This window comes from Eublepharis macularius, chromosome 15 (assembly GCF_028583425.1).
Source record: "Eublepharis macularius isolate TG4126 chromosome 15, MPM_Emac_v1.0, whole genome shotgun sequence".
Lineage (NCBI taxonomy): Eukaryota > Metazoa > Chordata > Lepidosauria > Squamata > Eublepharidae > Eublepharis > Eublepharis macularius.
Genome location: NC_072804.1, coordinates 53,516,506 through 53,532,170, shown reverse-complemented (window position 1 = coordinate 53,532,170; position 15,665 = coordinate 53,516,506). Strand labels below are relative to the sequence as shown.

Below are 15,665 nucleotides of genomic sequence, written 5' to 3'. Positions count from 1 at the left end.
CCCCCTGGTATCATCTCTAAGGGGAAAATGGGTCAGGCGGACTGGGGGTAGTGGTTCATTCTGGGAAGGAAAGGGGAGACATTTGTGGGGTGTCCAACGAAGCCCCTCCTCACAGAGGTGGGGCTTTCTGAACTCTATAGAGACTCTGCCATGTAGGGTTGCTTGTAACCTTCCTCCCCTCTGGACTAAGGGGAGCAGTCAAGCCCCTTCTTCTGTGGCAGCACAGCCGGGGGCCTCAGTCAGCAGCCGGCTGCTCTCGTGTGGGGTGGGGCACATCACGTAGCGACCCATGGCTTGAGGCTGGTGCACATCGGCCGCTGTCACAGTGGTCTTGAGAGGCTGGTTCTCCTTGGCAAGGGGCTCCTCAGGGCCCAGGCCCCCAACAGCCCCCAACTCAGTTTCTTCGGCAGCCACTCCGTCATCCATGTTGACATAGAGGATCTCTTCGGGGTCCTTGGCTGGCGGGAGGGACTTGAAGATCTTCTCTAGTGCCCGGTGCAAGACCTCAAAGCTGGGACGGTCACGTGGGTTGAGGGCCCAACAGCTCATCATAAGTTCGTACCTGTATGGGGGTGGGGGTGGGGGAATACGGAGAGCAGTCACTGAAGAGATCTTTCGTCTGAAACGGAGACACCCTTGGTGTGGGCGGATGTGGTTTGCGCCAGTTTGATGCGAACGGCAGGTCTCTAATCTGGAGAGCCAGGTTTGATTTCCCACTCCTCTGCCTGAAGCCAGCTGGGTGACCTTGGGTCAGTCACAGCTCTTCCAGAGCTCTCTCAGCTCCACCCACCTCACAGAGTGATTGTTGTGGGGATAATTATAACACACTTTGTAAATGGCTCTGAGTGAGAGTTCAGTTATCCTGAAGGGCGGTATATAAATAAAATATTATTATTATCCCTCCCATAGGCAGCGAGGAAGCTTAGTTCTCCTCACTGGAGTTATCTCTAGCTATTACACAAGGAAGATTTATACATATCTCATCAAAAGCTCTCTAGATTTTGGGGTTCTAGATACTAGATCTTGTTTGCAGATCAGCACTGATGCCGTTGGTACCCACCATTCTCCCATTTTGATATCCTGACTATACTAAGACTGTGACACATGGGTCATTTCCACACGGCTTACCTTCTCTTGGAACGACCCTGAAAATAGTGTAAAAAATGCAGAAGATCGCGTTTTCTCGCACAGGATTTGTGCGACGTTGCGCAAATCTCGCGTGAGAAAACGCAATCTTCCGTGGTTTTTGCACAGTGTTCCAGTTCGTTCTGAGGGAAGGTAAGCTGTGTGGAAACGGCCGTGAACGGGTTTTCTGCTGCTCAAAAGTCCTTTCAGTTGTTTTCGTCTTGTTTTCTCCCCTCCATCTTGCTGAAGTGCGCGGGAGCTTAAAAGAATTGACAACACCCAGTCCCAGAAAGGGACCTTGGCTCTTTTCACACTGCTTACCTGCTGCCGGGACGTTGTGAAATATCTCGCAAAACCCACGGAAGATAGACATTGTGCAAAACTCTCGCGAGAAGACGCTATCTTCTGTGTTTTTTGCGCAATATTTCACAACGTCCCGGCAGCAGGTAAGCAGTGTGAAAAGGGCCCTTGATGCCCTTTTGAGTTCAACTCGTCATGTGTAAAGAGTCTTATTATTGATTGCTGGTGCACATCAGAGAAGTCAAGGGGAGAAAAAGATGAGATAAACTGGAACAAGGGCTGCAGGAAACTGCAGAATTAATCAGAGATGCGTGCCATGTTACGTCAGAAAGAAAGCAGAATACGCCAACAGAACAACAGCGGAACACAACCAGGGAAATCCATGTATTCTCCCTAAATTAACAGCAAAATTGTCAGAGCTGCAAACGGCTCTGGACTTTGACATTTGTACAGAAGGCTTCATCTGAACCCCTGCTCAGCTTGGGAACCATTCTTGTGGCCCGCACTGCATTGCATTGTGGGAATATCACATGATCGACAGAGGCTTCCACGACTTTCAGAAATAGGGCTTGTTCCCAGGTAAAGAGAAGGTGCTTACAGGCCATCTAGGCAGTCGATCGGCTGTTTGAGGCGGTTGCCTTGGCGCAAGTAGTCATAAATCTCACTGTTTTCCACACCGGGGTACGGCGTTTGGCCTCGTGTCGCTATCTCCCACATGGTGACGCCGAATGACCACTGCGGGGAAGAAGTTTGAACATGGAAGATAAATCTATCGGCAACTATTAGCCATGACAATTGAACAGTGTCTCCATGTTCAGAGGCCACAACTAGGGGAACGGTGGGCAGACAATTGGTTAAGTGTGAAAAAAGAGCCCCCCCTCTTTCCCTATTAAGCCAGCGGGATAGCAGCCAGCCTTCTCATTGGCTTATAAGGGAAGCAGTGCGAGAAGAAACAAAGGCATCCAACTGGTTTTCTCACCACATCACTCTTGATGGTGTAAACGCGGTCTGCCAGGCTCTCAATGGCGATCCACTTGACGGGCATCTTGGAGATACGGCCTTGCCGATAATAGTCCCCGTTGTAGATCTTTTTGGAAAGGCCAAAGTCAGCCACGCAGGCCGTCATGCTCTCATTCAGCCTGTTGGGGGAAAGAAGGCATGTGTGAGTCTGAGAGATACTCATGCAAGATGTTTTGGAGATGAAAGCAAACCCCTGCTTCTGTCATTTCCATACAGCCCCTTGCTCACGGACTCCCACTCACATGCAGTTGCGGGCAGCGAGGTCACGATGTATGAAGTTCTTGCTACTGAGATAGTCCATCCCGCTAGCAATGTCCGTCATGAACTTGACCAACGTCTGTGGGGGCAGGTACTGGGATGGGGAAGGAGAACAGAGCTGTTATTATGACCATGGGATCTGTTGCAACGATCTCGCCCTGCCCTCCAAAAAAAATCACACACCCCACACAGAGACCACCCTTTGTCCCCCTCTAGTGGCCGGTCTGTGTACAACCATAAATTAATTTTCTATACCATTCCATAGAGTTTCACTATCGAATACAAAATGACACAGAACCACCAATAAATTCTATAAAATAATCACATTATAACACTGCCACGAAATCCATAGTCATGATTTCTCCTCTCTGCTTCCTTTTTTTTTTTTGTCCTGATGAAGAAGTCTGGGGAACTCAAAACCTTGCTAAGCCACTTTGGGTGGTCCTAGTTTTTTTTTTTTTAATACAGGGCTTTTTAATGGGGTGAGAATACATACCAGGGGGCTCTCCCCAAGCCGGGAGTACAGCAGGAAGCTGTGAAGGTCTCCGTGTTTCATGAAGGGCAAGATTACCACTGGAGAAGGGTATCCTTCGCTTTCTGTATTCTGCAAACAGACTCCTGGGGACAAGGAAGAAAGCAAGCCAGGGAGGAAGTTGGGAAGGCCTGCAGCGAATACATCCCAATGGAACATTCTGCTCCCCCCTTCTGATATTTGTGTGTGTTGGTCTGGGCTGTTTCCACACGTCTTACCTTCTGCTGGAACATCGCCGAAGATAGCGTCTTCGCGCACGAAATCGTGCCAGGAAGATGCTATCATCCGGGATTTTTGCACGAAATCGCGTCTTCCTGGCGTGATTTCATGCGAGAAGACGCTGTCTTCTGCAATGACAGTGTCTTCCTGGTGCAATTTTGCACGTGAAGACGCTGTCTTCTGCAATGTTCTGGCAGAAGGTAAGACATGTGGAAATGGCCTTAGTCTTGGGGGTGGAGTCCCTGCTCAGTTAGTTCTTTTTGTTAGTTAGCATTGTAGACTTCAGGACCTCCCTTGTCCTGAAACCAGTTGCTCTGTGCCTCCTTGCTGATAAAGGGATATTGTTTGGAACAGCCAAACTTGTTTCCGATAAGGGCCGTTTCCACACGGCTTACCTGTGCGCGTAACGTCCCGGCAGATCGCGCAAAAAATGCGGAAGATGGTGTTTCCTCGTGTGAGATTTGTGTGATGTCGTGCAAATCTCGCATGAAGAAACGCAATCTTCCGCATTTTTTGCATGATCTGCCGGGACGTTACGCGCACAGGTAAGCCGTGTGGAAACGGCCATTGTTTCTGCTGTGTGAACCCAAGCGCAAGAACCTGAGAGAGTCCCTTAGGCTATTCCTGATTTGCAAGCAAAAGGGGACATCACAGGTCCCACACCCAGTGAGAGAAAAGCTTTCTCCCATCCTCAGCAGAGAAGACCTCCCAACCAGGTTCTTTCTGGGCTTCCCCCAACCAGGTTCTGTTGATTTCAAGGTAGGAATGGAGGGCCCTCAGTTGCATGTTAAGTTATCCTCTCAAATGTCCTTTATGGATGAAGAGTGAGAAGGGAAAAATCAAGAGAGCGCACCTCTCGTTAGCCCAGGAGCTGAACGCCAAGCCCCCCAACTGCCCTCTACTGCACTCAGGGCTTTCCGAGGAAAACTGCCTGCCTCGGACACCTCCTGAGCTGATGGCATCTCCTTTCTGCATGCCTTGTGGCTGAACTTTTTTTTTTTACTGAGCCTTTCCTTAATATAAACCAGAGAGGGGAAGGGAGGAAGTATAAAAGAAGCCTCCCGAGACACAGAGCAAGCCTTCTGCTTTGGCTGAGCCTCCACACACCCCTCTGCCCCCGCCCGCAGCACGGATCCCAGCATCCTTGCCAACATCTGTTTTCCCAAGAAGTTCACTCTCTTCCCCGTCACTCTCGGGCCTGTTCTCCAGGGACAATCCATCCCTCCTCCCTCCTCACCCCTAATCCGAAGACTCTCTTCCGTTTCCCATGCTACAGCCTTGCAGAACTCTGGAACGAGCGGATGCCCAGTGCCGACCTAGCCAGGCAAAGCAGGTTGGCATCAGGACAAACCAGGGCTTCTTTTCTGGGAAAAGTGGTGGTGGAACTCAGTGGGTTGCCCTCGGAGAAAATGGTCACATGGCTGGTGGCCCCGCCCCCTGATCTCCAGACAGAGGGAGTTTAGATTGCCCTCCGCGCCGCCATGGAGGGCGATCTAAACTCCCCTCTGTCTGGAGATCAGGGGGCGGGGCCACCGGCCATGTGACCATTTTCAAGAGGTTCCAGAACTCCGTTCCTCCGCATTCCTGCTGAAAAAAAGCCCTGGGGCAAACCATCTTGTCCCAGAATCCTCCAGGGCATGAACTCCTCAATTTCCTCTAAGATCCCATTGATAAAATCTGGAAACAAATCTTAGCAATAGATAGAGTTGCCAACTCTGGGTTGGGGAATTCCTGGAGATTTGGGGGCAGAACTAAGGGAAGGTGGAGCTGATGTAATGCCATTAGAGTCCATCCTCCGAAGCGACCATGTTTTCTGGGGGGAAACCCTGGAGGTTGGAACCCTAGCAATAGGGTAGTGCAAGAATGGCATGGGCGGAAAATGACGCAGACATAATGCAGCCCAAAGCATCCACTTGGGGTTAACTCTTCCCATGTCATGGCTAAAGGTGGCTCCTCCCACACAGCCCTCACCAATCCCTCACCAATCAACTTCATGACATTGGGGTGGTCGAAGTCTTTCATACAGACTGCCTCGCTGAGGAAGTCTTCCATCTCGCTGCGGGTGCAGATAGCAACTGTGGGGAGAAACATAATGATAACGATAACAGTAACGGTAACTGTGCTTATATACCGCTCTTCTAGACAGATTTACTGCCTCACGCAGAGTCTCTCTACATGAGACACCTCAGCATGTCTTCATGTGTAGGGAGATGCAATGATAGCCGGGATCTCCAATGGCTTAGCCCAAATGTGTTTTCAATATCGGGGATCAAGCCTGCTGGATCATGGGGGAAGCAGGGGGGCGGGAAGGAGAGTGAGCCTCTGGGCATGTGCAGAATGACATTTACACAGCCTGGCTGGCTAACATGGGGCAAGGATTCTGAGATAGTGAGAAAGCTTGGGACATGACACCCCTTTATTTAAAGGCAGCATCCCTGGAAACGGAGTGGTAACCTCAGAAGTAATGAGTAGTGGCAGAGGCTTGGAGGAAAAATAGGCGTCCTTCTCCTGCTGTTACTTACTTTTCATGGTCTTAACAGCAACCTTCTGGACTGCCCCGTCTTGGCTGAGCTGCCCCTCCATGACAGAGCCAAACTCTCCTGTGGAGCCAAAGAGAGAAGAATTATCTATGAAAAAGACAGGAAGGACAGCCAGAAAGAATCAGCAGCCCTGCTATATAGACTCATTTACTTGGTTACTTCATTTATACCCTGCCTTTCTTCCAAATGGCAACCCAAAGTAGCTTACATCGTTCTCCTCTCCTTCATTTTATCCTCACAACAACCCTGCGAGGTAGGTTAGGCTGAGGGTGTGTGATTGGCCCAAGGTCACCCAGTAAGCTTCCATGCTAGAGTGGGGATTCGAACCCGGGTCTCCCAGATTCGGAACCCAGGCTTGAAAACAGACTGCTTATTTGTGAAGAGTATAAGTCGCCTGCAAGGGAGCAGACGCAGGACTTTTGCAAAAGTGGAACGTTCTTTTCCCTACATACGATGACGATCACAACAGAGCAAAGAGTTTGTTGGCTAGTAATTTTCTGTGGAGGTTCTCACTCGGAGGAAACATCCGAGGAATTTCAAAAGGAAACAAAAGAGTGTGGTGCGAAATTTCTCACGGGCAATTAGGACATTCCTGGAGATTTGGGGGTGGAGCTCGGGACAGTGGCATTTAGGGAAGGGGGGGGAGCACAGCAGGAACGTGATATCATAGAGCCTGTCTTCCAAAGATATAATTAGGCAAATAAAAATGCATGTCAGGAAGTTGGACATTACTAGTACGCCTGTTAGGTCCCGGAGGGTGTGTTCGACTCTTTGCTTAGGCATTGCCCTCCCGATGCAACTGTCGAAGCATTTTTATCCTCTGACAGTACCGAAGCTCAGAAGAGCTTTTACATGGGCAAGAATGAACGAGTGCCCTTCTCTCGGCAGTTCTGGAGGGTAGATACAAGAAAGAACCACATGCAGATGCCAATATGATAAAACTGAAACCACTGAACATATGATTATAGAGTGTCCCATATTTAATGAGCTGAGGGCTAGCTTGATCTTCCCTCTGCTTGAAAAATGTGGAACTACCTAGCGTGAGAGCCCAGGTGACGTGGTTGCTATCAGATACAGATGATTCTGTTACCCTTTCTGTGGCAAAATATATAGGGGCAATAATTAAACGTCAGAGACTCACAAGGTTCTTCCCATTTTAATTTCTGCTTAAGACAATAACCGTATGAGCAGTGACAGACAGATAGATAGATAGATAGATAGATAGATAGATAGATAGATAGATAGATAGATAGATAGATAGATAGATAGATAGATAGATAGATAAAGTGTGTGAGTGAGTGAGTGAGTGAGTGAGTGAGTGAGTGAGTGAGTGAGTGAGTGAGTGAGTGAGTGAGTGAGTGAGTGAGTGAGTCTGCCTTCCGTGACTGCCCTTTCCTCCAGGGAGAGAGAGACTGCTGAATTGCAACTGATAAAGAAGCTCAAGACAATGCAGCCACCTGGACTGAATCGAGACATTGGCTTCCTGTCTCATTACCAATGCTAATTTCTCCACACTCACTACCCCTCTGCATACCCCACTGTATTCAGTCACACCTGCCATTGTCAGTCACCAGCTATTATCATTTGGCTTCTGTAATCACTCCACTCTCCAAGACATAAGGACAGATGGACTCACGTTCTAGCTGTATTTGAAGAAGTGAGCTGTGACTCATAAAAGCTCATCCCCTACCACAAATTTTGTTAGTCTTATAGGTGCTACTGGACTCTTGCTCTTTTCTAGACTCACAGACTAACATGGCTACCCATCTTGATCTTTCCTCCAGGGATAATGATCTCTCCAGTCTGGAGGGCATTTCTAATCCCAGAAGAACTCCAGACCCCATCTGGAGGTTGGCAAACCTAGCTTTTCATATATGTGGACACAGTCTAGAAAAAGAGGTCCTTCTCCATTGCAAATTCTCAAAGGAGGTCACAGATACAACCCCCCAGAGGCATCTGTTTGGAGAGGAAATACAGACAGGTGGGGGATCCATTTCTCCCTTCCCTCCTGGGGCAGAAGAACATGAGTCTTGTAAGGGCTTCGGCACGCGACGTGAGCCCTGCCAGAGCTGAGCCTACTGCTGACATTTCCAGGACAGACTCAGACTTTCCGTGTCTGACTCAGTCTTCTGCCTTCTCAGATCTAGGGCATGCGAAGGACCAGCCAAGACTGGGAGTCAGGCGCACATGGCTTGGAAAGCTGTAAGCTTCCTCCCAAAGTTATGGCATCGCGGGGCAGGTTGATGGAGGATAGGAAGGGGAAAGAGAACTGCTTAATAAGAACCAAGGTTGTTAGGCCTACATTTGCAATGCCAGGGTTCAGCCTTGAAAAGCAAGAAGGCTTCTGGGCATTCGCAGAGACCCTTTCCCCATCTCTGCTCTGGGTTCAAGGTTCCCAAAGCAAGGTGGCCAGGGGAATCGCAGAGTCAGGCTCAAGCCGTGCCGCTGCCCACCTCTGAATTTAGGAATTAATCCTGCAACTCAAGCTTGCTGGAAAAAAAGTTTAAACTTTTGGCTGCTCCAAGAGACCTGGAATCTTAAGAGCCAGATACTTTGTCTTGTGATTTTCCAACCACGTCACAATTGGCTGTCAACCTCTTTCTCTCTTGTTCCTCTGTTTGTATGTTTAAATAATATTTTCCTCCGGATACCTCAAGGTTTTGGATTCACTCTTTTGTAATAGGTCATATATCTCCTTTATTCTCTGCATGCTTTAATTTTGTGTTTAAAATGCACTTAAATATCAGAAAATCTTTTTAAAAGCATCATGGAATTGGAAGGAACGGAGCGGATCCCCTAATCCAGTCTCCTGGAACAAATTATGTTCCAGGAGACCCTCAGAACTTCTGGCAGAGTTTCCTTGATGAGAAGAACAGCAATACCGGGCAGCGATCCCTGAAAGACAGCTGGAAACGTTAGGCGTGTTCTAGGCTTCACCTGGTGTGAACTGTACACCTTTGAACATGAGCTCCAAATCCTCTGCTCGGGAATTCTGTGCCAGATAAACGGAGGTCTCTCATCAACGGGGAAAGAGATCCCACGAGGATAGGAAATTTGAAAAGCAACCCAACCCCCCTGCATTGAAATAGGAAAACCAAAGGTTATAGATCCAGAGGAGTTAGCTGTGTTAGTCTGTAGTAGCAAAATAAAAAAGAGTCCAGTAGCACCTTTAAGACTAACCAATTTTATTGTAGCATAAACTTTCGAGAATCACAGTTCTCTTCGTCAGATGCATGGAGGGCAGAAGGAAACTGGCCAAATATAGAGGGTCCCCTCCCCTCTCCTCCTCTATATTTGACCAGTTTCCTTCTGCCCTCCATGCATCTGACAAAGAGAACGTAATTCTCGAAAGCTTATGCTACAATAAAATTGGTTAGTCTTAAAGGTGCTACTGGACTCTTTTTTATTTTGAAAACCAAAGGGTAACCCAATGTTAACGGTGATAGTTTGCCAATCAAGAAGTGGAAGAGACAAGGAGAAAGTGGCATCTGGACATGCCGTTAGAGGGGGCAGAGTTCACAGTGCTGGCTCACTCTTTTACTTTCTTCCCAGGTGGTCCTTCAGGAAAAGTAGACCTAAAGTTTTCCCAGCAGATCCTCTGTCCAATTGTTCTTCTTGCATCTTTACAGTAAGCTCTCTGGATGTTTGAATTGGGCTAAGGAACACCCCCTCCCCATAAGCACCCGGCAAAAAAGGAAGGGGGTGGAAATGTTCGAGGGGGGAACATTTGTGCCATAGCCAGCGGCTTTTCCAGCTCAGCTTTCCAAAAAGCTTTCAAACTAATCCCAGCTGTGCTTGGAGGAAACTTTTCGACTTCCTAAATGAAGATGAGAAGAAAACCATGCCAGGCTTACGACCCAAATGAGCAAAACAGGCCTTTCTGCCCCCATGCAGCTCTGCTGCAAAAGAGCAGAAGGGAAGCTCTTTCGCTCCCGTGGGGGTAAAATGTCTGGTCTGCAAAAAAGCCGATGTTAGAACAAAAACTTGTTCATCTTTCAGGTGCCGCAAGACTTTAGTTTTTTTAAAAATGTATTTGTTCTACAATATATACTAATCGTTCAAAAGGTACCTTGGCAAGTGCCATGTATGAAAGGGCAGCTGGGAGATGGCATGGAGGCTTAGAGCCAAGCTACAAGTGATGCCTGACACAGGTTGGACACTTGTCAGCTTCCCTCAAGTTTTGATGGGAAATGTAGGCGTCCTGGTCTTGCAGCTTGGCTCTCCGACTGCTGTCCAATGGACTTTTCAACTGTCACTTGTTCAACATTCTGCTGAGCTGCCTACATTTCCCATCAAAACTTGGGAAGCTGACAAGTGTCCAACCTGTGTCAGGCGTCACTTGTAGCTTGGCCCTTAGCATCCTTGTGCATTTCTGTTGCATGTGCTCAAGTGATACATCTACCTCCCCAGAGATTTCACAGCAACCCTCCTGTGCCTTGTTCACATTTTTGGGTGTCGGTTGCTGAAGCTGTCATTCAGAATCCAGCTTCTTCTCTGCATCTCACCTCCCCGCCCACAAATTTATCAAAGCACATTCCCCAAAGGCAAATAAACAAACAAACAAAATAGAATAAAATAAAATCATTGAAAACAGAGATAAGGGAATTTCCTGGGACAAGAACCAGAAAACAGGGACCGGCGTCTGGCCCGCTGAGAAATTGCAATGATGGAAATACGTCATGCAAGAATCAGTCTGCTTATATCACTCCAAATGCTGTTTCCCAGTTGCGCAATTTTTCTGCACTAGTTGTGCAACACTGGGGTTGTTTCCAGGTTCTGGAGAATGACACGGGTCAGCTGCGATGCAGGCCAGTGGTCCATTAACCTCTTCCTACCACTGCAAAGCAGCCATTGGATTACCAACATTCTGAAAAAACAGCCACCAGAAATAGGAAGCCAGTTCCGTCACGTGAAATGCAGCTCCGGCCCCCGTCTTGCTGCTGCTGAGACCTAGAACTTCCTCCTAGAAAATTCACGTGGCGCAGCTTCTGTCTCCCCCGTTCTCCCTTCAAGCTTCACTTTTTCCATGGAATCGGACCTCACCAGCATTTCTCAAACTGTTTGGTCTTGCGCTTGGCTCTGCCTCGATCCCTGACCCAAAGACTAGTCACTGAGGTTGTGGTGGTTTGTCCTGCACATGTGTATGTGCCCTGCATGCTCTATGGGAAGATCTGTGGATGAGGGTATGAATCTTTTCTGGGAAAAGAGGTGGTGGAACTCAGTGGGTTGCCAGCATAGGGGGCAACTCTTGGTAGGAGGTGGTGCCCCTGGTACCACATGTGTGCATGCGAAGTGCGTGCACACTTCCAGGGCCAATGACATCACTTTGAGTCAGCTGGAACAAGGGGGGAGTTTTTAAAAGTTTAAATTGCCCATGGCGAAAATGGTCACATGGCTGGTGGCCCCGCCCCCTGATCTCCAGACAGAGGGGAGTTTAGAGGGGACAGAGGCAATCTCAACTCCCCTCTGTCTGGAGATCAGGGGGCGGGGCCACCAGCCATGTGACCATTTTCAAGAGGTTCCAGAACTCATGGCGCCCCCCCCCCCCAAAATGGCAGCAAAGAGGCAAAGTCCCGCTCTCGGTAAGTCAATCTCGGCTACCTTGCAGAAGGGGGAGTCGCTCGAAGAGTTGGTACGCAGGGCGGTGGTGGAAGCTATAAAACCCTTTGTTGACAAGCTGAACGAAACTGATCAAAGGGTGGGCTTAATTGAAAGCGAGGTGAAAACCATTAAGGCAGTAGCGGGGGGGGCAGAAAAGTCTGCTCTGGAAAGTGCGTCACTTGTGAAGGCTACAAAAAAGGACCTGAAGTTGGTGGAGAACCAGCTGATCGGGCTACAGGTGGAACGAACGCAGACAATTTTGCGTCTCCAAAACGTGAAAGAGGAGGAAAATGAGGATCTGTGGGATTTGGTCTCGGAACTACTGGCGACACCCGCGAGGACGACTAAAGAAGAGGTTAAAAGCGCCATTTTGGAGGTCCGTCGGGCTTCTTCAAAATATGCAACAAAGCGACAGTTGCCTCGTGAGATCATTATTGACTTTTCATCTAAAAAGATTCGGGACACCATCCTATATAACTCATACAATGCGGATTTGGACTTTATGGGTTTGAAAGTCAAGATTTTGAAGGACGTTCCATTTCTAGTCCGGAAACGGCGTTTTAAATATAAAAAGTTTGTAGCACTTCTGAGGGACCATGGAATAAAGTACAAATGGTTATTCCCGGAAGGAATATGGTTCAGATATAAAGATCAGGCCTATAAGATATTATCAGAAGATCAACTAAAGGATTTTGAGAATAAAAACCCAGAACTCTGCTGCACCAAGAACGAAGAAAAGGAGGAGCCGGAGGGGGGGGGGAGGAGGAGAGCATCGCAACAGCAGTTGCACAGAGAGAATTGCGTCCGGGACCTAGAAGGGGGAGGAAAGTTTAACCAGAATTTGAAATGTTTATTCTCTGTATGATTAACCACTCCATCATTATTTTATGGAGCTATTTTTGTATTATGACAGTATGAAGGGAAACATTGAAGTGTAGTGTTTAGTGTTTGTAGTTCATTCCCCCCCTTTTCTTTTTCCACCTCCCCCCTTTGTCCCTTCCCTCTCCCCTTTCCTTGTGATAGTTTTGTGTAGTGTTTTGTAGCTATGAAAAATAAAAAATTAAAAAAAAAAAAAAAAAGAGGTTCCAGAACTCCGTTCCACTGCGTTCCAGTTGAAAAAAAGCCCTGGTACTAATCGAGCCACAGCCTTATAAGTGGAACTGAGTCGGGGCTCTTTGACAACGGCCTAAGAGAGAACCAGCATGGTGTAGTGGTGAGAGGGTTGGACTAGGATCTGGGAGACTGCAGGTTCGAATCCCCCACTCCTCCGTGGAATCTTGCTGGGTGACGTTGGGCCAGTCACGCAGTCTCAGCCTAACCTACCTCACGAAATTACGGACATAAGAAGAGCCCTGCCAGATCAAACCAGCGGTCCCTCTAACCCAACATCCTGTGGCCAACCAGCCGATCTTTACTTGTAAAGAAGTAGGAGCTGATTTGGGATAGCAAAATGGGAATCCGCAGAAAAGAGAGGGAGGAAGGGAGAGACAGGAGGAGGAATCCACACCCCAGTTTACCCACCCGGGTGCCCAAAGAATGCCATCTGCCCAAGTCCAAGAGTTTAAGAAAATAAAGGTCTTAAGGCAAGCTGCAACCCAAATGGCTGCTAACGTCCCAATTGATTACAATTTCCACATGTTCCTATTTGGTCCAGGGCCACTTATCATTCATGCACCCTCCTGGGTCTTCTCTATCGGCAACAGACATTGTGGAAGAGTGTCAGCTGCCATGGTAACATACCTTCCCCAAGGGTTTTTCCCAGGGCCACCTTGTGGCGATCGATCATCACATCTCTCAGCTTCTCCTTCAACTCTTCACTAATCCCCAGACTGTTCACTGTAGAGAGAAAAGAGGGTTATGGAACGTACACACGCTAAAAACGGAGTCCATGCCAAAAACAGAGCCCAGTCTTGCAAGCTCTTCCCTGTGGCACTGAGAGTGAGGGATGTGAGATTTGGACAGGAAAACAGGCCTGGCTTCTAAACATGGTTTGAGAAGGGTTGGGATATCTGGCATTCGTGCTCCTCAGGACTAGCACAAAGGTACCTCAAGTTTAAAGATGGAAACCTCAGGAGGTCAACGAGGAAGCACTAACCAACTCTAACTGATGTATTGTCGAAGGCTTTCACGGCCGGAGAACGATGGTTGTTGTGGGTTTTCTGGGCTATATTGCCGTGGTCTTGGCATTGTAGTTCCTGATGTTTCGCCAGCAGCTGTGGCTGGCATCTTCAGAGGTGTAGCACCAAAAGACAGAGATCTCTCAGCGTCACAGTATGACATCTCAGGCAGATGTGAGGAAGAGATCTCTGTCTTTTGGTGCTACACCTCTGAAGATGCCAGCCACAGCTGCTGGCGAAACGTCAGGAACTACAATGCCAAGACCACGGCAATACAGCCCGGAAAACCCACAACAACCATCAACTCTAACTGGCTCCCAACCCAGTCTTCTGACTGGCTCACTCTAAATAAGCTCTTTCAAGTCAGGTCAACCCTAATCTCAGGGTCTCACCACATGAGACAAAAGACACTTGAATTACACGGGTAATTCGAGTGTATTTTGTAATTCGAGTGTATTCGAGTGTAATTCAAGTGTATTTTGTCTCGTGTGGTTTGACCCTCAGACAGCCCAGTGTTGCTCTGTAAGCTGCGACCTCTCAAGTGCAGAAAGGTCTTTCTCTCTTCTCTTCCCTTGCCTGCTTCTTCTTCCAGGCTGGACTGCCTCCCTGAACTTTGACCCCAGCTTACACGGTCAACGAAATAAGTCTTGCCTTTGAATCTATACAGTACGGCTCCTGTTGGGCCCTCAAAGCTATTACCTCCCTGAAGCGATTCATACCAGGACCTGACCCAAGATGCAATTTGGAGTCAAAGTTCCTACTCTGAGATGTTCAGAATATTAGAATTGGGGCACCCAGAGGGCAGGATTCCTAGGCTTGACCCCAGAATAATCATTGATTACAACAGTTATGGATAGCAATAGAGAAGAGCAAGAGTCCAGTAGCACTTATAAGACTAACAAAATGTGGTAGGGTATGAGTTTTCATGAGTCACAGCTCACTTCTTCAGGTACAGCTAGAATGTGAGTCCATCTGTCCTTATATTTTGGAGAGTGGAGTGATTGCAGAAGCCAAATTAATAGCCGGTGAATGACAACAGCAGGTGTGATTGAATAGGGTGGGGTATGCAGAGGGGTGGTGGGTGTGGAGAAATCAGCATTGGTAATGAGACAGGAAATCCAGATCTCGATTCAGTCCAGGTGGCTGCATTGTCTTGAGCTTCGTTATCAGTTGCAATTCAGCAGTCTCTCTTTCTAACCGCCCTTTGAAATTCCTCTACAGGATACTGATCATTGCTGATATTTTGCTTTTATATATATATAGTTCAAAGTGGATTTAATAACAAAGGGCACAGGCCAAATAGCCTTGGAATAGAGGAAGGGGAACAACCAGGATAAAGGCAATGCATGAGACAAAAGGGAGATCTTCCAAAGGTGGAGCATATGGAAGCAACGGATAACGTTCGGGGATGAATTTGTCTTGGGAAGGGCAGTCAGGGTACTCCCTGACTGAGAGGCAGAAAAGCATTTATTGACAGATCTTGGACCATGACAGAGGGTTATAGGAATCCTCAGTGGTGGGGAAAGAGGGACCCATTCCTTGCCGGATACTCACAGGTGGCTTCGGTAGTTCGGCGACTGTAGGATTTGCGGACACGGTAGTGAACCACCAGTTCTCCCTGCTCCATGCTGGGTTCAAAGGCTTCCCTGCAGAAGGGGGAGAAGCAATGAAAAAGGGTCCCTCTTAGACCTGCAGTCAGAATCACCACCCAATGTACATGTCCTCCCTCGAAAGGCATGTCACAGTCCTGATTTTCGATTCTCCACTTTACCCATATCGTGTTTCCTTCCTCCTCATTCGTGTCAAGAAGATGATGATGAAAACCGCGGCGACGGCAGCCACTGCTACAGCTATCACCACATACCACCAGTGCCAGGAGAAGGCGAAGCCAGTGTTTTCTACTATGGAGCAGAGTGGCAAGGGTTATTCGCTAAAGCCATTCCAACACCCCAA

The 15,665-nt window shown here is 48.2% G+C and overlaps 1 protein-coding gene across 1 annotated transcript in view; it reads right to left on the bottom strand.

Moving 5' to 3' along the window:
* AXL (AXL receptor tyrosine kinase) overlaps positions 1–15,665 on the bottom strand; it is a 60,102-nt gene continuing 44,437 nt past the window's right edge. Inside the window, 10 exon segments of the mRNA XM_054999499.1 lie at positions 1–562; positions 2,024–2,160; positions 2,405–2,564; positions 2,688–2,797; positions 3,200–3,321; positions 5,437–5,529; positions 5,977–6,054; positions 13,336–13,431; positions 15,267–15,358; positions 15,484–15,642. Of these exon segments, the coding sequence (XP_054855474.1) occupies positions 199–562; positions 2,024–2,160; positions 2,405–2,564; positions 2,688–2,797; positions 3,200–3,321; positions 5,437–5,529; positions 5,977–6,054; positions 13,336–13,431; positions 15,267–15,358; positions 15,484–15,642 (1,411 nt within the window). The 3' untranslated portion in view covers positions 1–198.